The sequence below is a fragment of the Onychomys torridus genome, chromosome 3, assembly GCF_903995425.1.
Source record: "Onychomys torridus chromosome 3, mOncTor1.1, whole genome shotgun sequence".
Classification (NCBI taxonomy): domain Eukaryota; kingdom Metazoa; phylum Chordata; class Mammalia; order Rodentia; family Cricetidae; genus Onychomys; species Onychomys torridus.
The window spans coordinates 141696378-141718816 of record NC_050445.1 but is presented as its reverse complement, the minus strand read 5'-3'; the positions used below and the strand labels follow the sequence as shown (position 1 = coordinate 141718816).

Below are 22439 nucleotides of genomic sequence, written 5' to 3'. Positions count from 1 at the left end.
GCCAAGAGTCACAGCGTCTGGGGCTTTCAGCTGTCTTGCCGTTATAGCTCTGATGCTAATCCAGCAGAGCATGCGTCCTCCGTACCTGTCACACCAGGTTAAGTCCCCTTACATGATGGCAGGTGAAGGGACCTTTAGACCTGCCTAACATCTTACCTGACAGCAGGGGTTTTGAGGTCCTTTTTGGAGTCCCCCATGAATTCATCTGTTCTTCCAAGTGGGGTTTACAGTGGCTGCGACTGAATCCCAGTAGAGAACCATTTCTCCACAGTGCAGTCTGTCAGACGGCCCGTACTTGGTTGTTCCCAGATATCTTTGGAAATGCAGCTCCCGGCTTCCTGCATGTCATGTCCCCACTACTAGTTCCTTTCAAGCCTTCTGACAAAGGGAGTCAGAATCTGAAGAAAGAGAACACCAACTGTCAGCAGCTTTGGGAATATGTTTAATAATGGCTGTGAATTTAGTCCCGTCCCTGGCTCAGGCAGACCCATGCCCTATCATAATTCTTTCAAGAGGCTTTTCTTCTATCTAGCTTCAGATAACGAAGACTACACTGTAGCATGTCGCTTTTCTTCGAGGAGCCTAAAGTGACTTAGCAGATCTTGGACTCTTTCTCCAGCCTCCGTCAGGAAGGACAAGGAGGATCTGGACAGAGGAGGGGCCAGGGTGGCAGTGACTGCCCCTTGATGACAAGTTGCTCTGTCTGAGTCAGAGAGTTGACTTTGGGCCGGATATCAGGTGCTGTGTTCATCTGCCAGGCTCTCCTGAATTCACCCCGCCTTACTGGACCCTGCAAGGTGGTGGCTTGTCCCCTCCTGAGGACCAAAGATGTTAGCACCTGGTTGGCTTAGTGTTGGAGCTGGCTGTGGCCCCAGGACCTTCTGGCTCATCTTGCCAGAAGTGCCGGGAATGCCAGGGCTGGGGATGCCAGGGAACAGCTTGGTGCTGGCCATTGCTGCTGCAGAATGGGGGGCAGCTGCTGGCCCAGCCGGTGGAGACGTCCTGACTACATCTTTCTCACTGAAGGAAATGAAGCATGCTGGTAATCCTAAGTCTGATCCTCCAGTTCACCCTCCACCTGTCCCTTGGACATTCTGTGGGGCTTCCTGCAGAGAGTTGACATACAGTAACTTTATACGAGCCCATCCCCAGGTCTTCACAGCCCCTTCTTAGCCCCTGATTGACTAGGTCTGTCCTGGGGTAGTGGCAGCAGCAGCAGCAGCAGGGAAGAAGGAGAATAGGAGAATACAGCCAACTACATACTCCTTTTGTTCTGTGTGGTCCCTGTGGACTGAGGCTCCTTTTATGAACTGGAGCTATCACCTAGGTACATGGGCTCTGAGTCCCAGCAACTTCTCTCTTCTCACCTGAGACCTAGGGGTCACTGTGGAGCCCCCACAGCTGTGGCCTACACTAAGCCATGTTCACAAACAGAAATGATGAGCCTCATTCACTTAGCACACTGTGCTAGGAGCAGGCACCTTTCAACACACCCAGCAAGGATCATCCAGTGTAAATCTTAAATAACCCCATGTGTGGATATGCATCCCAGCCTCAGTTTACAGAGGAGGATGAAGCTGTGACCCAGACAGGTTCAGGCAATCTCCCAGGTTCTGGCAGTCACATAGCTGGTTTCAAGAGAACCGGTTACCTTCTAGAACCTACATGGCCCCTGGTGCCCCGGTGTCCCTGTACCAGCCACAGCAGCACTTCCTGGAGCTGTTAGAACTGTAAGCTTCCCCAGAGCAGACCGACTGGATTTAAAAGCACTAGAGATGGGGTCAGTAATCATCTCTGTAGGGGTTCTCACAGCCACTCGATGACCAGTCTATGACATGGAATTGCCACTTACCATCACTTATCATTGCCCTTCATGTGAATCCACTGGCTCCCTTATCCACTGATCAGGGCCTACACTATTCTCTAGCCCACTTAGGGAACAGGCTGTCCTCGGGGTCTACTCACTGCCCTTAGCCTTGGCAGTTTCTTGAAGCTTGTGTCCATCCCAGAGTCCAGGCTGTTCCTGTGGTTGGCTTCTTAGAACTATGTACGTATTTTCCCTTGCTTTGTCTTATATCAGTTTTCTCCCTAATTATGAATGCCATGGTGCAAAATGCTGGGGAGGCATGGACCAAGCCTGTCCACACATGCTTCATTTGGCCTTGTGGAGGCTACTTTTAAAAATCAACAGGTGTATGATCAGAAGATTAAAGCATGGGCCATTGCCCACCTCATAGAGGAAGGGCCCATTTTGCCAGTCACCCTGCTTACCAAAGGAGGGTGGCATCACCTCTCCCTTCTCACTGTGCTCATGTCACCCTTGGAAATGCTTGATCCTTAGGATTAACAGTATTTAATCTAGTCCTTCATATTTCAGTAGACAGCAATCCAAGACCAGAGAGAAGAAAGGTAGGTAGGTTCAAGGACACACTTGGAGTCAGGGGCCAAGCCAGGACTAGAAATGATACCCTGGTCCAATAAGGTCTTTGAAGATGGGGATCTCTGTGCCATGAAACCCCCTAAAACAGCCCAAGTAGAAGCTTTCTTCAAGATCTTGTTATGAGTCTAATTAAAGAAAGGACTCAAGGTCCTAGAGATGGGCTCTGGGTGCTGTGATTCATGCACAGGGTCAAAGCTTTGTGTCCAGTTAGAGTGGGGAGGAACTAAAAGGAGAGATCAGGTGGGGTCTAAAAGGAACTTTGGCTGGGAAATGCTCCAGGCAGGGTCTGTCATCATTGGCAACTTATACCAAAGACCTTGGAACAGCACTGGCTCTCATGTCTCGATCAAAATGCAAGATGTAGTTTCCTAAGGCTGGAGTCCAGGTTCTCCTAACTTCTAACTCTATGGCCTTGAGTTAGCTAGTTATTTTCTATGGATGGCATTTTCCACCCCATTCAAAAGATTTGCGTGAGGGTCAAATGAAGAAACATTAACAGAGCCTTTAGCACAGGGGCTACTCTCTGAAGGGTGGCTGCCATTCTGGTAGTGATGGTGATGGCTGGTCAGGGTTGCTCAATGTTTGCCCTCTTACATGAAGCCCCCAAAGCAGATGCAGTTGGCAAGATAAAATTAAGTTCAAAGAGAGCGAAGAGTCCTGGCTGTCTGAGGCAATGCCCAAAGACTGAAGGAGGGAGTGTGTGATAGACTCTGAAGAAGAGGGACTCAAGGGAAAGATCACTTAGGCTCCCAGAGTCTCAGTCACCTGCTAAGGGTTATTTGTCCACCCATCCCTTTGCGTATTCAACAAATGGAATTTTTATGTGATTAAAACTAAGATATGGTCCTACCCCCCCCCCACGTGTGTGTATGTGTGTGTGTGTGTGTGTGTGTGTGTGTGTGTGTGTGTGTGTGTGTGTGTGTGTGTGTGTGTGTGTGTGTGTGTGTGTATGTGGGGTAGTGCACATGCATTCTTTTGTGTTTGAGATGGTCTCATTCTGAAGTCCAGTCTAACCTGGAACTTACTCTGCAACCCAGGCTGGCTTCAAACTTAGGGCAACTCTCTTGTCTCAGTCTTCCAAGTGCTGGGATTATAGATGTGTGCTGCCATGTCTGGTGGTCCTTGTCTTTGAGAAGCATATGCTTTTAGTAGACATTTGAGGGCTTGGTAAGGAGACCATCAGTCTCAGGGGAATTATGAAAAGTGTCGGAGGAAGGCAAGAGAAGTCTTCCAGAAGGGAGCTGCTAGGGGAAAATGTGAGACTCAGAACTGAGCCTAGTGTGGTGACGTATGCCTGTGATCCCAGCCATCAGGAAACAGAGGCAGGAAAATCAGGTGCTCAAGGCCAGCTCTGGCTACATAGTAAGTTCAAAACCAGCCTGGGCTCCCATAGAAAACCGGGGAAAAAGAGACTCAGAACTTTGAAGTCAGACTTCACTTACTGAGACCTGCAGTGTGGGAAGAAGAGAGCCAATGGCATGCCCCAAAAGGCTGTGAGCTTCACCCCCACCTCATACCATTTTAACACACATCAAAGCCACAGCTTTCTTTTACACAGAGTTAGAGCAGAGGCCTTCCTCAGATTGTCTTTGGTCAGTTGGGAGAGGGAATTTCACAATGTTCTCTCTCATAGGGAGGGGCAGTGGCATACACAAAAGTGGTGACCCCATCATATTTAACAGCCACCATCTTGACCTCCTTGAAAATGCATCAGGGGTGCCTAGGTTGAGCAAGCAAGCAGAGAGGGAGAAGCTGATGGAAAGTGCAAAGGCTACCAGGCCTCTCATGGTCTTAAGGGGACATAATGAAGGCCGGTGACACTGGGACAGCATTTGAGAAGGGTTAACTCCAAAGAATTCAAGGAGCAAGCTCCTTTGTCCTGGTTGTGGCTCTTCTAGATCCCCTTTGCATCCCCCCCCCCCCCCCCCCCCGGCAATTGGCTAAGGGTTCCCCTCATCCATCCAGACATCTACCAGGGATTTATTGAACACCCACTCAGTATAAGGCATGGCACTCAGAACTGGTGTGAAGGTAGAGGAGCCTGGCACTGCCAGCAGAGAACTTTCTTTTCACGGGGGAGACAGACAACAAACAAGGATGTGAAACAGAGTCAGGAACCGAATGGAGCTGTGAGGAAAACAGCAGATATGAGAAGCGGGGTAACAGAAGTGGCGGTGTTTGCAGACAGGGCGGCGTGGAGACAGTGCTCAGAGAGGTGCCATCCTAACAGACACACAGAGATGTGAACTGATGGCTCAGTGGCTCAGTGTGCGGACAGTAGCTGGTGCTCAGCCCTGGGGTGGAAAGGAGTTTGTAGTGTGTGAGGAGCAGCAGGCAGGCCAGGGACAAACAGCCCCAGGGGGCTGCAGAGGATGCAGCACCTAAGGTTTTGTAGAGGATACAGGAGTTTGGGCCTGTGTTTAGGCCTCAGCAGCCCAAGGCTTGTTAATTGTGCTTCCAGCGGACCTTTCTATATCTTTTCAGCACTAGCTTTACTTCACTTCCTATGACTCCTGACTCCACCCTTCAGGATCTGAGCCATTCCCTGGGAAAATAGTCTTTGAAATCAGTCTTTCTTCTCCCCCCTCCTTCCAAAGCAGAAGAGGCCTGATGAGCGAGTTCACACTAAGATGTTTACTTAAGTAGACACCTTAATTGGGGAGTTTGGAAGTGATTTAAAAAAAAAAAAAAAAAGGTTGATGTCACCTCATAGGCTCTTAGTCCAAGGATGGCTTATTTGAATGTCTGTAAACCACTTAATAGGGTTGCTCTGCTTTTCCTTATTATTCCATCGGACATTTTCTCAGTATGTTTATAACTTGGTGAAGTACACCTAGTCACGGCATTTACCATCTTAACCACACGTGGGGCACTACCGAACCAAGCCCACTCGTATTGCCCTGCAGCCATCACTGACTGCTTTCCTTGGGACCTCTTCATCTTGCAGAACAGAAACATTACAGCCCGGAGACCACACATCTCTCACTTCTGCCCAGCCCCTGGCAGCTACTGTCCAACTGTCTGTCTTTATAATATTGATTGCTCCAATTACCCAGACTGCTGGACTGGTACAGTAAGTGGTATTTGTGACTGTCTTAGTTTACAGATCACAATGTACTCAAAATTCCTCTGTGTTGTGGCACGTACTGAGGTGTCCTTTCTGATTTTAGTTTTTCACTTTTGATGGTACTGGAGATTGAACTCAGGGCATTCTCCATGCCAGGTAAGCCCTCTACTGTTGAGCCACACACCTAGACAGGATCCCTCCCTTCCTTTTTAAAGTTGAGTAATACTCCTTTGCACGTGTGCGTTGACAGGCAGGCCCTTGGTAGGCTTTCATCTGGTAGCTATCATGAATGCTGCCATGTTGCTAGAATGAACATGGAAGCTTAGATGTCTCATTCAGAAACTGCTTTCAGTTATTTTCAGTGCATGCCTAGAAATGAATCACTGCATTAGACATAGTTCTATTTTTAGTTTTTTGAGGACCCACTATACTGTTCCCCACGGTAGCAATACCGTCTTTCTTCCTCACCGGCAGCACACACAGTTTTCTTTCCAGCCTCTTCACTGCTTGCTGCCTTCTGTGTGACAGGCTAACTCATTGCAGTTTATTTTGCTAGTGCTGGGGGTTAAACCCAAGCAAGACCTTGCTCATGCTATTTGAGCTCTCGACCCCTGAGCTGCACTCCCAGCCCCTGTGTATTTTGATTCAAATTTTGATTTAGGGCCTAAATAATTATGTCAGTTTTTCTTGATATCTTTTGTAACATTTTTAAGGTGGATAAGCGTATAGAATCGCCACATCCTCTTGATAAAGTGGACATTGTGAAATGATCCTATTTCATCTGACATTATTTGCTCTGAAGAATGTGTTGCTGTTGGCATGGCTGCTGAGCTTTCATCCCATTGGCACCAACATGGCATAGTTTCTTCATTCCTTCACTGTACCCTATCATAACATTAAAATGCCTCTCAGTCATGGAAGCATTTGGTTGTTTCTAAAAATCCAATATGACAGCCTCTGCCTTTTTATAGAGCTGTTTCAACCATTTATGTTTAATGTAATTGTTGATGCAATTAGGTTGGAGCCTATTATCTTGCTGTTTGCTTCATTGTCACTTCACTTATCCTTTCTTGGCCCTTTGGGGAGACTATTTACCAATCTATGTAATCTATGCATTGATTTTCATAAGGTAGTCATTTTAGGGTTCACCGTTGTCTTAGGATTTCTATTGTTGTGATAAAACACCATGTCCAAAAGCAACCTAGGGATGAAAGTTTATTTTTGTTACAGCTTTCAAGTCACACTCCATCACTGAGGGAAGTCAGGGTCGGAACTCAAGGCAGGAACTGGAAGCAGGAATGGAAGCAGAAGCCACAGAGGAAAACTTTTTCCTGGCTTCCACAGACTCCTTTTTTTAATATACCCCCAAGACCATCTGCCCAGGGGTGGTACCCCCTACAATGGGCAGGCCTTTCCTACAGCAATTACTGATCAAGGAAATGTTCCCCTGGCTTGCCTACAGTCCAATTTTATGAAGGCATTTTCTCAACTGTGGTTCCTTCTTCTTAGGTAATTCCCACTGTGTCAAGTTGGCAAACAAACAAAAAACAAGGACAAGTGACCCTTGTCAAATTGACACACAAATACGTGGACATTCTGCTACAACCTTTCCTTTCTTGTTTGTTCCCAAGACCATATATTAATATCATTATCACAATATAAAATAGTCTGACTTTTAAATCCCACAGCCTTTTAAATTTCAACACTTAAAAGTCTTATAAGTATAAAGTTGTTTTAAAACATTCAAAGTCAAAAAGTTCAAAGCCTCTCTAAAAATATCCAAAGTCTCCTAAATATCCAGTCTCTAAAACATCCAAAGTTTCCCTAAAAGTCCAACGACTCTAAAAATTCAAAGTCTCTCTACAATTCCAAGTCTCTTGACCCCTATAATAATCAAGTAAGTTATATACTCTCTTACTCCAAGAGGGAATAACCAGGGCACAGTCACAATCAAACCAAAGCAAAGCCAAAATCCAATAGTACAAAACTTGCCATCTGGCTCCTGGGACCTGCTCACAATGTTTCAGGCTCCAAAAGGCTCAGACAGTTCCTCTTCTCCAGCTCTGCCATCCATAGCACACACAGCTTGTCTCATGGGCTCAGGACAGCTCCACTCCACACTTGTTGCTGTCTTTGGTGATTATCCAGTGGACTGACATCTTCAAAATGTTGGGTCTCCATTGCAAATGGGCTGCTCCTTTGCCAGTAGCCTCTACTAGGCTGTCTTCAAGCATTCCAACCCTGCTACAGTCTCTCTCCATGACCCCTTCAATCATGAACCTTCAATTGATATTGAGGCTGCTTTTTCACCAGTGGCCTCTTACAGTGCCAAGTCTCAGCTGCTCTCCATGATCCATGCATGTCTTCAAAATCTGCTTGAGAAGACTCTTACATATGACCAAGTTCAACTACCTCCATGAAACGCAGCCTTGGTCCCCTGTAGGCCACAGCTTCTGTGTGCTAAACCTGAGGAAATAAGATTTCAGATTCACCTCAATGATGCTGGTCTCTTCTTAATCGCCAGCAGCTTCTCAGCTCCATCTGACCAGCATCAATTGTTACCTGTAAAACAAAAGTTTCAATTCAGTGGTGCTGGCCTCTTGTTAATCACTGCTGAGTCTTCAGCAACAGCTGACCAGAATTACGTGAATGAGAGATGGAGGGTTGGCTCAGTGGTTAAGAGCACTTGTTGCTCTTATAGAGGACCTGGGTTCAATTCCGAGCACCTTCATGGTAGCTCATGATCATCTGTAACATCAGTTACTGGGGATCAGATGTGGTAGTCTGACCTCCAAGGGCACCAGGCATGCATGTGGAACATAGACATACATGCAGGCAAAATACATGATGAAATAAGCAAATCTAAAAAAATAAATATTAAAAAAAAATCATGTGAACAGTCCCAGAAGAGTCTTTGAAGAACTCTCAAACTTCCCTTTGAAACTCCACAAGCCTTGCCTCTCTTGTGTGCCCTGCTCACAACATTATCTTCTAAATCCACACAGAACAGCCTGCTGAGTTCTGAGTACTCAATGGTTTTCAAAGTCCAAAGTTCAATCTTACCCAAGATAGATGGTCAAGTCTATAATGACCTGGTCCAACTTTTGCCTTAGGTTTCTATTGCTCCTAAGATTTGCTCAGCCTGCTTTCTTATAGAATGCAAGCCCATGTGCCCAGAGGCGGCATCACCCACAATGGATTAGGCCCTCCCATGTCATCACTAATTAAGAAAATGTCTCTTATGCTTACCTACAGCTGGATTTTATAGTGGAATTTTCCCAGTTGTGGGCCACTCTTCCCAGATGACTCTAGTTTGTATCAAGTTGATCAAAAAAGCCAAACAGGACAACAGTACATACTGTAAACTTATTGTAGTGTGCCTTCAGGTAGTACTGTAACATGCGTGGCAGGTTTTGGTCTTAACTGTAAACGGTTTGGGATATGTTTTTCTGCTTCTTTGAGAATCTGATCATTTTTGACTGGAGCCAAACACTATGGTCTTTTGCTGTTGTTGTTGGGGACTGGATACTTTTAGGTATTTTGTATTGGGGGGTTAGCAATGAAACATTCTGAGTATTCATGAATTATGAGCTTTCCAAATTGGCTAAGAGGGATAAGAAGCTTTCCAGGACCTGTGAGCACTGCAGATTAGGCACCCTATCCCTGCAGGACTTCTTCTCCTGATTTTATGTGGTTTGTTCACATTCTTTGTGTGGTCAGCCTTGGAAGAATCCTTGGGAACACTCAGCAGAACTGCATATGCCCTGAAGATTGTTCTTCCCTGGGACTTTGTCTTGGGAAGTCCTGCCTGGCTGGCATCAGATCCTCACCTCCATCTCTCTCACCAACAGAGGTCCATCAGCTCTGCCTGGTGTGAACTCTCTCTGTTGTGTCTGGATACCTCCTCCAGGCCACACGCTGAAACAGCTCCTTTCTCAGGTGTCACCTTTTCCATTGTCTGGTGTTCAGCATCATGAGAATTGTTATTTGTCTTTCTGAGACAGGGTCTCACTCTGTATCCCTGGCCAGCCTGGAGCTTTATACAGATCAGACTGGCTACCTCTGCCTCCAGAGTGCTGGGATTAAAGACGTGTGCCACCACACTTGGTTTAAACCTTTTGTTTCTTGTGTTTCATTTGGCTGTTAAAATAGTTATTGGAATTTCCTTGGAATGCTTTTTTCATAAAATATAGTTTGTTTAGGCTATTACCTGACAACAAACTTTATTATTCTCTAGCTTTGTGCCAGCATTGTCAAGAAATAGTCTTATCAGATTCTTTGATGAAAGAAGTCAATTGCTTCTGCTAAGAGTCCAGGTGGAAATATATTTATTTGGGGGTAAATAAGCTTGTTCTGATGAGGTGGAAAACGTCTGAAGGAATCCATGAAAACAGATGACAGTCTAAGTGTGTGTGACTGTGATCTGGGCCAGCCATTTGCAACTTCTTTCTGTATTATCACATGACCTGTAGTTCTTTTGAAGAAATCACTGAGGGCCAGAAAAACGATTCTGCAATTGCTGCCAAGTTTTATGACATGAGTTCGATCACCAGGACCCATAGAGTGGGATAATAGAACCAGCTCCCACAAGTTATCTTTTGAGACCTCTGCAGGTGCATCACAGCAAGCACACTCCCTTTCTGAAACAAACACAGATACAGACACACAGACACAGACAGACAGACAGACAGACACACACACACACACACACACACACACACACACACGCACGTGCACTCAGACACACAGACAAACACACACACACATGCACACACACACAGACATGCACGCACACACACGCGCACACAGACACACAGACAAACACACACACACACATGCACACACAGACAGACATGCACACACACAGACACACACACACACACACACACACACACACACACGCATGCACACACAGACAGACATGCACACACACATGCATGCACACACACGCATGCACACACAGACATTCACACACACAGACACACAGACAAGCACACACACACACACACACACACACACGCATGCACACACAGACAGACATGCACATACACACACATGCATGCACACACACACAAATGTGGCAAAAAAATTAATTGGCCAAGTACCATGGTGTACCTTTAATCTCAGCACTCAGGAGGCAGATCTCTGTGAGTTTAAGGGTAGCTTGATATACATAAGGAGTTCCAGGCCAGTCAGGGTTACATAGTCAGATCTTGTCTCAAAATAGAAACCAAAAATCAAAACAAAAGCCCCAAACCCAAAGAAAATGAAATTGGAGCTATCAGTGTAATGCCCAAATGACAGGGCCTGAGGGGTGTTAGGAGCCAGCTCTTGGGATGAGCAGGCAGTGAGTGTGCTACCAGAGTGTAAAAAGATGGTTGGGAAAATGCCTAACAGATGCACCCGAGTCTGCACTTAAAGTCACTTGTAGTCTACAAGGCTGGAATTATGAGTCTTAGCCAAAGCTAGCTGTATGTTTGAGATATTTTCTTCCCATGAAACTTCCCCGAGATGAGGCACTATGGTAGGACCACCTGAGTGCTGTGAACCGTCCAAAGGGACTGAGAACATCGCCAGTCTCCCCTTTGATGATGCTCAACTTTCAGCCACCTTGCTACCTTCTCAAGGGAGTGTCTGTTGTCTGCTCTCAGGAGGGAGGGGAGCCTTCTCCACTCTCCTTGGACCAGGCAGAGCTCATGGATCTGAGGAAGTAGAAAGGATTAGGGTGGAGGTCTCATTGATGAAGGACCATGCTGACCCACTGAAGTGTAAGGGCGGTGCCTTCAACATGTCACTGTGTCCAGCATGCCGAGGGAACCAGAGACATATGAAGTCGGTTTTGCTGTGGAATAATCCTTCTACAGTCTGAAGGGGTTCCCTTCAGTGACCCCTACAGTCACAGCTTTAGACCAGCAGGTGCCTTGGGGTTTCAGAACGGAAGCAGCTGAAACTCAGGTGCCTCAGGAGTAGGGGGAAGGTCTGATTTCCAGTGGTGGCCCCTTCCTGCAGAGATCAGTCCCCCAGAACTCAGGAAGATCAGAGAATGGTGGGAAGTGGGATGGGGTGGAGCGAATGCTTGGGAAACAGGCCAGGTAGGGGTGTGTGTGTGTCACACACTTGCCACTCAGCACACAAAGGGCAGCCAGAGACTTCGTGCCCAGCGCTGCTGAAGGGCCCAGGGAACATCCCAAAATAGCATCATGTTGTGGGATCAGGTGGCCAGAACTGGCTATCTCATAGTACCCATGTCATACTTGAGAATTTCCTCTAACTGCTGGCACAACCAGAGTCTTTTAGTCACCCTAGTGGCCCAAGAGAAGAGACAGAATGCATTGTCATTACGAAGAAGGGGAAGGGGGAGGGTAGGAATGAGAAACAGCTTTGCTGTAGTGACATAAAAGTGAGGAGATCCTCAAGAGCAGGATCCACAGGTGTCATGTTTGTACAAGTAGAAATCAGACACAAGACAGGGTAGACCCCTTTGCTGATTCCCCCAGCATGAGAGGACCAGAGGCAGGAGCCCAGCATAGCCCCCCCAACCCCACCCCCGGGACGATGTGACTGAAGTCTGGAGGTGAAGGGGCAGCAGGGAGAAGGGTGAGAGGAGACTGTAAGTGTGCATCTGCCCATAGTGGAGGAGGGGACTGCAAGTGTGCATCTGCCCATAGTGGAGGAGGGGACTGTAAGTGTGCATCTGCCCATAGTGGAGGAGGGGACTGCAAGTGTGCATCTGCCCATAGTGGAGGAGGGGACTGCAAGTGTGCATCTGCCCATAGTGGAGGAGGGGACTGCAAGTGTGCATCTGCCCATAGTGGAGGAGGGGACTGTAAGTGTGCATCTGCCCATAGTGGAGGAGGGGACTGTAAGTGTGCATCTGCCCATAGTGGAGGAGGGGACTGCAAGTGTGCATCTGCCCATAGTGGAGGAGGGGACTGTAAGTGTGCATCTGCCCATAGTGGAGGAGGGGACTGCAAGTGTGCATCTGCCCATAGTGGAGGAGGGGACTGCAAGTGTGCATCTGCCCATAGTGGAGGAGGGGACTGTAAGTGTGCATCTGCCCATAGTGGCAGAGGGGAATCCAGGTGATCAGCAAGCTCCTTCCAGTCATGGGGGGGGGAGAGGATCCTGTTGCCTTAGGGAGGGGAGACGGAGTAGGAGGAGATGCTAGCCTAGGGAAGTCTACTTTATAAGCCCATTGAAGAGGAAGAGCCAGGAGCCAAGCATCCAATTAACCTGACATCGTTTGCAGCCCAAATATCTGAGGATATAAGAAGGGAATTTAATATGTGGAGGCTTGGGAAGAAAGTGACTAAGAATGGAAAACAGCCCCAGTTTATTTAAAAAATAGGTCAGGCCCAACAAATCCAGGCGATGCTTTCTCGGTGGTTTCTGATCCAGGAGACAGAGGGAGTGCTGTGTGGGAGCAGTGTGGTTTTGATCTGAGGCAGGCGTTGCTGTTGTACCACAAAGAGACAGCCAGGGGCTGACAGGAAGCATTGGGACACAGCGCACAGCGCCACGACTGCCTTCCAGTTACAGAGCAAGGGTTCTAGTAGTGACTGTGAGTCAGTCAGGGATCAGTCCAGGCCACAGAGCCCAAGTGTGATGGAATCTGCCCAATCCCCAATCACCTCCTGCAGAGCTAATGTGCATTCTAGAACCTTCAGTTGTCTCTCTCCCAGGGTCGGTGGCTGATCTGGCCTTTTGTCAATGCCAATAACACCCAGGTAGTGTCTAGTTTCTGTGTTGAGGGCCATGTAAGAGTTCAGGGGCTCAGAGGGGCTGAGGACTCTACATGGTCAGTGCCAGCATTCGTGAGCATCATCCTCTGGGAGCTTGATGTGATTGGCAATTGTGGTGTACCCTTCATGAGTTCTGCTTCTGGGCATTAGAGCTTCAGACCTGCCTGTGAGGTCCACAGTGCTGATAACTAGAAACTAATCTAAATGACAACCCAGGTTAGCCCCCTCAGAATCATGCTACCTTGCCTCTTGGGAAAGAGCAACCCAGACAGGAATTCAGGGTCAATGGACATCTACCATCTTTCTCAGAGATTGACAGTTCATTGTTAGCAAATCAAAGCCTTAAAAGCATCACAAAGAACTCTTCCGAGCTCATGTGCCAAGTTATACTTGACCATGGATTTTTTTTTCCTGAGAATTGTTCTTCCATGACATGCTGGGTGGGGAGGTGCCCATAAGGACCAGCAGCTCTCAAACTGGCCCGTACATCAGAATTCCCTGGGAACATTCTGAGCATAGACCACTGGGTCCCACTGTAGATTCTGAGACACATCTGGTGTTGTGGAGGCTGATGCTGGTGGTACAGAATCCATACTCTGAAGACCACTGCCCTTTGTCCCCTGTCTCCTCCTGATACTACCTTATCCAGTGCAATGAACTAAGTGTGGTATGACCGGCTGTAAGAGAAGGGCTTCTGGGAAGGTAGCCAGGAGGGTGTGTGACTCCATGGCCACAAAACAGCATGTGAAGAAGGGTGGCAGGCAGCAGGGGAGGGCCACGCTCCTACCTTCAGGGCTCAGAAAGAGCATCAGGGGGTGGCTGTGCCTAGGCATCCCATTTAGTGGGAGCACAAGGGAGGTGGCTGGTGAATGAGCTTGAGCAACTCAGGGAGCCAGTAACCGAGTATGAGGAGACAACAGTGACATGCAGGGCTTGTGGTGCTTAGACATCGCCACCCTCGCCGCTGCCCCTGGTTCTGGCAGTGAGTGAGACCCACCTACTGAAACGCTGCTTCCCTCCAGACTCACAGACCACAAGGCTTCTCTTTCAGCATCCTGGAATTCATCCTGCAGCCCAGCTGTCAGAAAACATGTATGCAGGATAGCAGGTGTGAAGATGCACTCTGGCCACCTGGGGCTGAACACGGGCTTGAAAGCTCCCTCTTGAGGAAGTTGGAGTGGTCCCAAAGCCCATTGTGTGGAACTCTGGTACCCACGGATGTTGCCAGCACAGCTAACTGCTTCTGCCATTGTCACTAACAACACAGCCACAGCTTAGATCTTGGAAGTGTGTATGGAATGGCAGAAGGGTGCAGAGGGTGTCTGTGAGTAATTCTGGTTGCAGGTCCAGGTGAGAGGATGGGCAAGGAGGGTGAGACAAAGGCACCTGGGAGGGAAGACAGGAGTGAGGCCAGGCACCCCGCTCCCCTGTGAGGTCTTGTCTTCCACAGTCTGCTTCCTTCCTTCAGTGACAACCCAGGACATAGAGGGATGTGATGTCAGAAGCTCTCTTGGCATTCGGAGAATAGAGCAGGACCCAGCTCCTGTAATGGGTGTCTGTCTTCTGGGATTGTTTTAAACCTTGGTCTGGTACTAGGAGGAGTCATTTATAGCCCAAGGGGCTCAGGTTTGATGGCCCAATGCAGAAAAGACCAGCAGTTCTCTGCCCTGCAGCCTACCTTCCTCTTCCTGTGCCCACCTAATGCTGGTCTTTGTCCTGTCTCCACGCCTTTCCTGCTTTTCATGGCTTCAGTTCCAGGTCACTCTAAAAGATCCCTGTCCTCACGTGGGCTTTAGTTTCTCTGTCTATAACCTGAAATCTGCTCTGGATTCTCTTTAAATCCTGAAACCTCAGAGAAGTGGCCACCTGGCTCCTCTGAAACTTGCTCCTGAGCTGGTCACTGCCTTTTTTATCTGAGTGTCTGGCCTCCCTGCTGAGCTAGCCTGCACTGCAGCTGGATTAGGCATGGCTGGACTGAACCAAGTTTGCTATGGTGTCAACGCTGATGGCATGGGCCCTGGTGTTGTTACAGATACTCGTTTAATGCCTGGCTCTGTGACTTGCCAGCTCTGGACTTTAGCCAATAACTCTAAAGTTTGAGAGTTTTGGAGTTTTTTTCTGTTTTGTCTGTGTGTTGCAGCACCTTGTCAAGTTGTTATACCTTCATCGAGCAATGTTTGCAAAGTTAGCAGAATGGGCCTTTAATCAGAACTAACCACCTTCCCCAAATCACCTACTATCTCGCCGCACGCCCCCCCCCCCCCTTTCTAGGTAGAGATAGGGTTAGGTTGAAATGTCCCTATCCCATCCCACCTGGGGAAGTCCTACCCTTCCTTGAAGGACCAGTTCTGGGTCTCTTCTCCAGAAGCTTTCTTCTTCTTGACCTTGGCAGACAGTGGGCATGATTTTAAGCACAATGGGATCATAAGCTGAGTGGAGAGACTCACAGGAAATAGCACCCTGAGAAGCTTGGAGGAGGCTGAGATAAATATTTCAGGGCCCTTTGCATGCCCTGGGGCCCCAGGCATGGGCAGAACCAGATGAGGGCCACTGGGCAGAAGCACTTTCTCTGAGCAGGATAGCTGTTCAGGGCAGGCAGGGTCAGAACTGGAGGGTGGGTTGGTTCCGGCCCTATTGGAATATGGTGATGGAAGGTTATCCATAGAGGGAAGGGATTTGGGTAGGGAGGCACACTAGAGCTTAATGGCCACAACTATGGGGGGACTAAGGTGCTGCAGCTGGGGTTAGTTGAACTCCATACCCAGTATACCCTCAAACCCTCTTCCTGACTTTTCAGTTGGAAGACTTGCCTCTTTAACCTCCTTCCTAGGGAGGAGTCAGGCCTTCTGACCTTACAGAAGTGACTACCAGGACTGACAATGGCCTGTGTTCCTTGAGTGTCTCCAGAGGCCATGTAGGCAGGCAGCTGAGCCAGCTCCCGGGCCAGATTCCCAAAGCGAGTCTTCCTAGGGTGGCTGCTGCATCCCTCCACGGACCCCTCCGTCTCACATTTCTTTCCTAGCACATTCACAGTGCCCTGTAGCTCATCAGGCAGCTGAGGAAGGCAAAGGGACACTGGATACTGCCTTTCGCCCTCAGCTTTCCGGGAGAGGGCACACCTCTGGAATCACAGGCAGAAGGCAGGTCTCCTCAGCAGGAAGCTGGCGGTTTCTGGAACCAGGCTGATGTCACCTCTTCCTCTCCTTTGCCTCCCCTGACTTGTACATCTCTTTGTCTCACAAGTGCACGGGTGGCGCATGACAGATCCTTGGCTGTTGGGAAGAGGCTTGGGGAGCCCCATGAAACAGAGGACCTTGAGCAGGCACGATGCTTGAACAAACTAGGAATGGTCTCCCCTTTAACTGTATTTAAGTAGGGTCAATATTGGTGACAACCACATGTATAGGGATTCCTTGAGTTTTGGGGAAGGGGGTCACTCTAGGCTGCCCTCTGAGCTCCTTGTCATTCTGGATAGATGAAGGCCCTGGCCAGGCTGCAGGAAGGAAAGCTTTGCCTTAGAGTCCCCTCCTTGAAGTCAAAAGCCTGGGTCACATGTCCCCAGAAGAAGGGCAGTCTGAAGACACATCTTCCTTCTCCACTGTACCCCTGTTCCCATATCAACTCCCTAAGTCCCCCAAGCTTACCCAGGTCCTCAAAGGGTGGTGACTGTGGCTTTTCCTCTAGGTGTATCCGCCATTCTTCTACTGGGGTCTCTCCTATGCAAGCTCTTACTCCACCACATCCTTCCGATGGCTCTCAAGACACAGTCCTGGCCTCAGTTTCCCTCCAGGGGTCTGGAATTACATTTCATACCCTTTTGCAATATTAGCTTTCGCTATTTGCGAAAGTGGCGCCAGAAAGAATTAATTATTCATGACCCACTACCCAGTGACAATCGCTGACAATTCCGGTGCCTTCCCTGGGTCTCCTCTCTTTATGCACCAGCACGAACAGGTTTTAATTAAGACATAACTGCAGTGTATCTTCCTGCGCATCCTCCTTACCCAACAGCTTATTGTGCTCACGTGTTTGTGTTCTTAAACACTTTCCCTACATTTTTAGGGGCTGCATAGCATTCTATGGCAAGGTGCTCACTACAGATTATAATCACTTTTGTTTTGTGAAGCATCTAGAGTGACTCTGGGTCATCATGAAATTCAGAAAGCTACATACTTAGGATGATAAACGGCTCTCTCCTGGTGTTAAATGTAAAGAAAGCAATTGTGGGCTAAAGGATTTGCGCTTTTTGATGCGCTCAATGAATTTTTACCAAACTGCTTTCTAAAAAGTCTTGACTTAATTACATTTCCACAAGACACATACTAAAGTACTCTCCTCCTCCTCCCCCTTGTCCCCTTCCTCCCTTCCCCTGCCCCTTCTAATTTTGCAAGTGCAGAGATTGATCATTTTGAGGGATGAGATAAGGTTTTGTTCTATTTTAAATTTATCTGAGCTCCAGTGGAGCTGACCGTTTACACTGTGTATTAATTTGCCATTGGTCTTTATTTGCAAATGAACAGATGAAGCTTCTTCATCCCCATTAAGCTGGGGTGTGAAGTTACTGGTTTGTCAGCGCTCGCTCCGTGAGTACACATTAACCTCTCCTCGCCACAAATGTTAGGGTGTGCCTTTCAGTCTTGTTGAAAGTGTTTATTGACTGGAACTGCCTCCATACCCACTTGCTTGACATCTTTTCTTACATGGCTTGATGGCATTTCAAACTCCGCATATCCAAATTGAGATTCATTATTTCCCCCACCCCAGCCTGCTCTTCCCGCTGACGCGCTTATTTCTGTTAATGTCACCACTATTTTCCTACTCATCCAGGCTTGAAATGTGGACAGCGTCTCGGATTCCAGCTTCTCCCTCTTTCCTCATGTTCTGCCAGCTGCCCATCCCTATAGGTTCTATTTCTGCACTGCGCTGGCAGGCAGCCCCTCTGACACCCCAGGGGCTCAGATACTCATTATTTCATGACTGGACTTTGAAAATAGTCTCTTAAATTCCTCCATGGACCCCCTTTTCTCCTTGCCCCCTCTTGTACTCTGTGCTCACATTCAATCCCCAAAATCAGTGTGCAAACTTGGGGGCCCTGCACACACAGCGCACGATGGCTCTCTATTGGCTGCTGCATTCAATTCCACCCTCTGAGCCTGATCACGACCTTCTCTCAGCCGAATCTTCTGCCATCTCAGCATGTTCTCCCCCATCAAGTTCACCACCTTCCCGCCCCCTGTCCTTTCTGCTCCAACCACCCCTTCCTCCTAGAATCCCCTCTTGTCAGCCTACCTTTCAAAACCCATTGACAAAGCTCCCTGCTCATGGCATGGCCAGCTCCACTAGGATTTCTTGACTCCCAGCTGAAGGGAATTCACCTCTTTGTGTTCGAACCTCTTTTGTCCAGTGCGCTTTATTGCAGCTTCTGGTGAGGTTGCAAAAGGTCTAGAAAGCAGAGACTCGGGGGGGGGGCTCCCCCCAAGACTATTTCTTCTACATTGTGCCTCATAGCAGCAGGTGTTCAGCAGTCGTCTCTAGAATTCAAAGCAACTCTCCTATAGCTCAATGCTTGTGAATTCAAGGCCACTGTGAGAAGAGCATGCCTGTCAGTCTAGGGGCAGAGTCCAAGTCTACTTTGCAGAAGGCTGAGCTGGGCTGATGAGTGGCCTTTGGGACAAAGCATCAGCCATGATCACTCCTCTGTCCTCATGACTTGTGGCTATTTATTCAATGCCCTTCTCTTGTCCTTGATCAAATCATTCATCCCTTTGCCTCATGCAATGTGTGAGATGTGGAAGTTACCTCACAAGTTGACTGTCGAGGATAAAAAGCCAGAGAGTTCTAAGGAAAAGTCCTTGGACTGAGAGCTGAGTGACAGCTGAAGGGTCCTGGGAGCCCCATGACCTTGACATGCAAGTGCCTGCACCAGCTAAGAGTTTTTCTTCCCTTAATGTATTTAAATGGAATCAATACTGGGGTCAACTGTGTGCACAGCTGTCTTCAGCTCTGGAGGTGACTCTGCAGCCTGCACGGGAGTGTGCAATTGACACAGTCTATTTTTAGCCTCCCAGAGACCGTGACCAACATCCCAAGCAGGGGGTGGGTACACCTGCAGCATTATGATGAGGCAGCCCCATTTGCCAGCCAGCCTGGCCTCTCTTCGACCCAAAGGCCTGTGTTGCTAAACTGGGAAGTCTTTGCTGTTTCCTAGAGGCAGCAGCCCAGATGCACCATGAGAACAGGGCATCACCTCTTGCCCTGTGCTGCTCATTCCTGTCTAGTCTCAGACCCAGGGTGGTCTTGCGGCTGTGCCTGAGGTAGGAAGGTGGGATGGCATTTCTATCTGCTCTGTCCCAGGGGCTACCCTTCCCTTGACTGTAAGCCTGAGTTGGCCCAGCTCAAGAGGGGCAAATTAAAACAGGACAAAGATATTATATATATATATATATTCTATAAAATCCAGATAGTAGTAATGATACTAGCAACAATAATGAAGCCCTTATTGTATATACACCATGCTGACATCTAGTGCTAAGGAAACTGACCTTAGTGCCTTGACTATTCTTGCAGAAAGATTCTCTCCCCACCCCTTTCTGTGTGTGTTTGTGCATTTTATGTACGTATGTGTGCACATATGTTTGGAGCCCAGAGGTCAACCTTGTGTCATTCCTCAGAAACCATCTACTTTTTATTTTTTGAGGTAGGGTTTCTCACTGGGTGTTAGTGTTCACCTATTAAGCTACACTGTCTGGGCAGAAAGCCCAGGGATCCTCCTGTCTCCACCTCCCCAGTGTTAAGATTATGCCTGGATTTTACATGGGTGCTGGGGATTGGGCTCTTGCTTCCCTGACAGCACTTTATGCACTGAGCTATCTCAAGAGCTCTGTGGGAGGTTTCATTAGGCCCTGTATTTATCAAGGAGGGAACAGAGATGTAGTGGTGATATACAAAATCCCAAGGTCATACAGCCAGGAGTCAGGACGAAATCCTGGAGCCCTGATTCCCAGCTGAAGAAGAACAACCTTTGGAGAAACCCACTTGGCTGTTGGGCTTGGTATTTTTAAAGATGTGCATCTTTCTTTGATGCCTTTTCTGTGCCTGGCATCTTGGTGTACACATTCCAGAGACAGGCAGGCCTCTGGCATTGCTATGCTTCATTTTGAGTGACTTCTGACCTCCACGCTCCCCTTCCCTTAGCCTGAGGGATGAAAGCCAAGTAGCTACAATGGGGACACAGAGCTGGGCTGGAAGGATAGAGAGCACAGAAGCAGTAGTAGGCAATGCTCAGGGAAGAGGTCAGTCAATACGGGAACTTATGGTGCTGAAGTTCAAGGCAGACTGAGAATCAGAACCTAGGGGCTGAGACATCATCCCTGATGTAGTACAACACCTGAGACCTATATTTGAGGGTGACAAGTCTGATTGTAACTTAGTGTGAGATGGTACGTGAGGTAAGTGCATAGGCTTCATTTCCTAGGCTCCATCTCCACCTGTGATATTTGATTTGGTTTAATGAACACTTACTACATGCCCAGCCTTTTTCTAGGCACTTTAAAAAATACTAATTTGTAGTTCAATCTTAAGAAGTATGGATATTGTATTTTCATGTTAGAGGTGGGTAACTGAGGCACAGAGTACAGTGGTTAATCACTTTGCCTGACATTGTATAATTGATGTAGTAGTCATCTCTCCACTACTGTAACAACATACCTAAGGCTGGGTAATTTATTAAGGAAAAAACTCTTTAGCTTACAGTTCTGAAGGTTCAAGGGCATGGTGTTATTTTCTGCTGAGAGAGAGAGAGAGAGAGAGAGAGAGAGAGAGAGAGAGAGGAGAGTCTTGCTCTTCATAAAGATCCTCTCTTGAGAACTAATCAAATCCCCATGAGACAATGAGGTTAACTACTTTCATTGGCATGTCCTCAATGACATGGCCACTCTACCTCTTAAAGATTCCTCTGCCTCCCACCTCACCACAATGCAGAGCAAGCCTTAAATATGTGAGCCCTACATGGATAAGCCATATCAAAACCAAGGCTGCTCAAGAGCCAACTCTTGGCTTCCCATTTTCCCCACACATCCTTCCCTTTGTTGAGAATTTCCTCCTGGTCCCACTAAAGGAAGATACTGTTTCCTGATTTGACAGATATGAAAACTGCAGCTCAGATCAGTTTAGACCACCCAGTTTGTAAGATCCGGAACTGAGGCCAGTCTGGGTCTGTTTGGTGCAACAGTAGCCTGCTGTCAATCCTATGGTCAAGAAGTCATTGACAATTAGTGCTGGGCTAGAGCAGGAGGAGGGAGGAGGAAGGGGAGAAGATCGGAAATGTTTGAGGCAGGACTAACTTGAGTCCCTTCTCTCCCTTTAGGTGAGCAATGTCCCCCCTCAGCCCCCGCAGCCTGTCATCCCAGCCAAGCCTGTGCAGTGTGTCCACCACGTGTCCACACAGCCCAGCTGCCCAGGACGGGGCAAGTTGTCCAAGCTGCTGAATCCCGAGGAGATGACATCAAGGGATTACTATTTTGACTCTTATGCTCACTTTGGGATCCACGAGGTAACACACTCAGGTTACACACTCAAGTGGGTGGGGTAAGTGAGGCCCTGTCATTTCATTTTTGTTTCCAGAGGTGACAAAACATGTATGTTCAACCCTCTCTCCATCCTGTGGTTCCCTTTGGGACAGTCATGGCCAAGGCGGGGCCTGGAGCAGGTGAGTAGGTAGAAGTGGATGCTTGTGCATCCCAGCACTTGAGTGTAGCAGGAATCTTAGAAGGTCTTATTAATAAAAACAAACCTGGAGCCGGGTATTGGGGTTAAAGCTGGAAGATCAGAGAAACAGAACAAGCCACAGCTACCTCACCTTGCCAGTTCCTCAGCTGATCCTGTTTCCTCAGACTGGAAGCCTCTGTGTCCTCATCCGAATGGATCTCAGCTGAACTGCTGCTCAAAAGCCTAAATAAGCTTAACAAGTTAGTTCCTGGTCCTCATGCCTTAAATACCTTTCTGCTTTCTGCCATCACTTCCTGGGATTAAAGGTGTGAGTCAGCATGCTTGGCTGTTTCCAGTGTGGCCTTGAACTCACAGAGATCCAGGTGGATCTCTGCCTCTGGAATGCTAGGAGAAGGCATGTGTGCCTCCATTTCCTGACCTCTATATCTAGTGGCTGTTCCGTTCTCTGACCCCAGATAAGTTT

General features: G+C 48.1%; 1 protein-coding gene across 1 annotated transcript in view; it reads left to right on the top strand.

Annotated features, from left to right (window-relative positions):
- The window catches only part of Prmt8 (protein arginine methyltransferase 8), an 89909-nt gene that overhangs the window by 17104 nt on the left and 50366 nt on the right, over positions 1-22439 (top strand). Inside the window, exon 2 of the mRNA XM_036180557.1 lies at positions 21615-21800. Coding sequence (XP_036036450.1) covers positions 21615-21800 — 186 coding nt within the window. The remainder of the gene's footprint in view (positions 1-21614; positions 21801-22439) is intronic.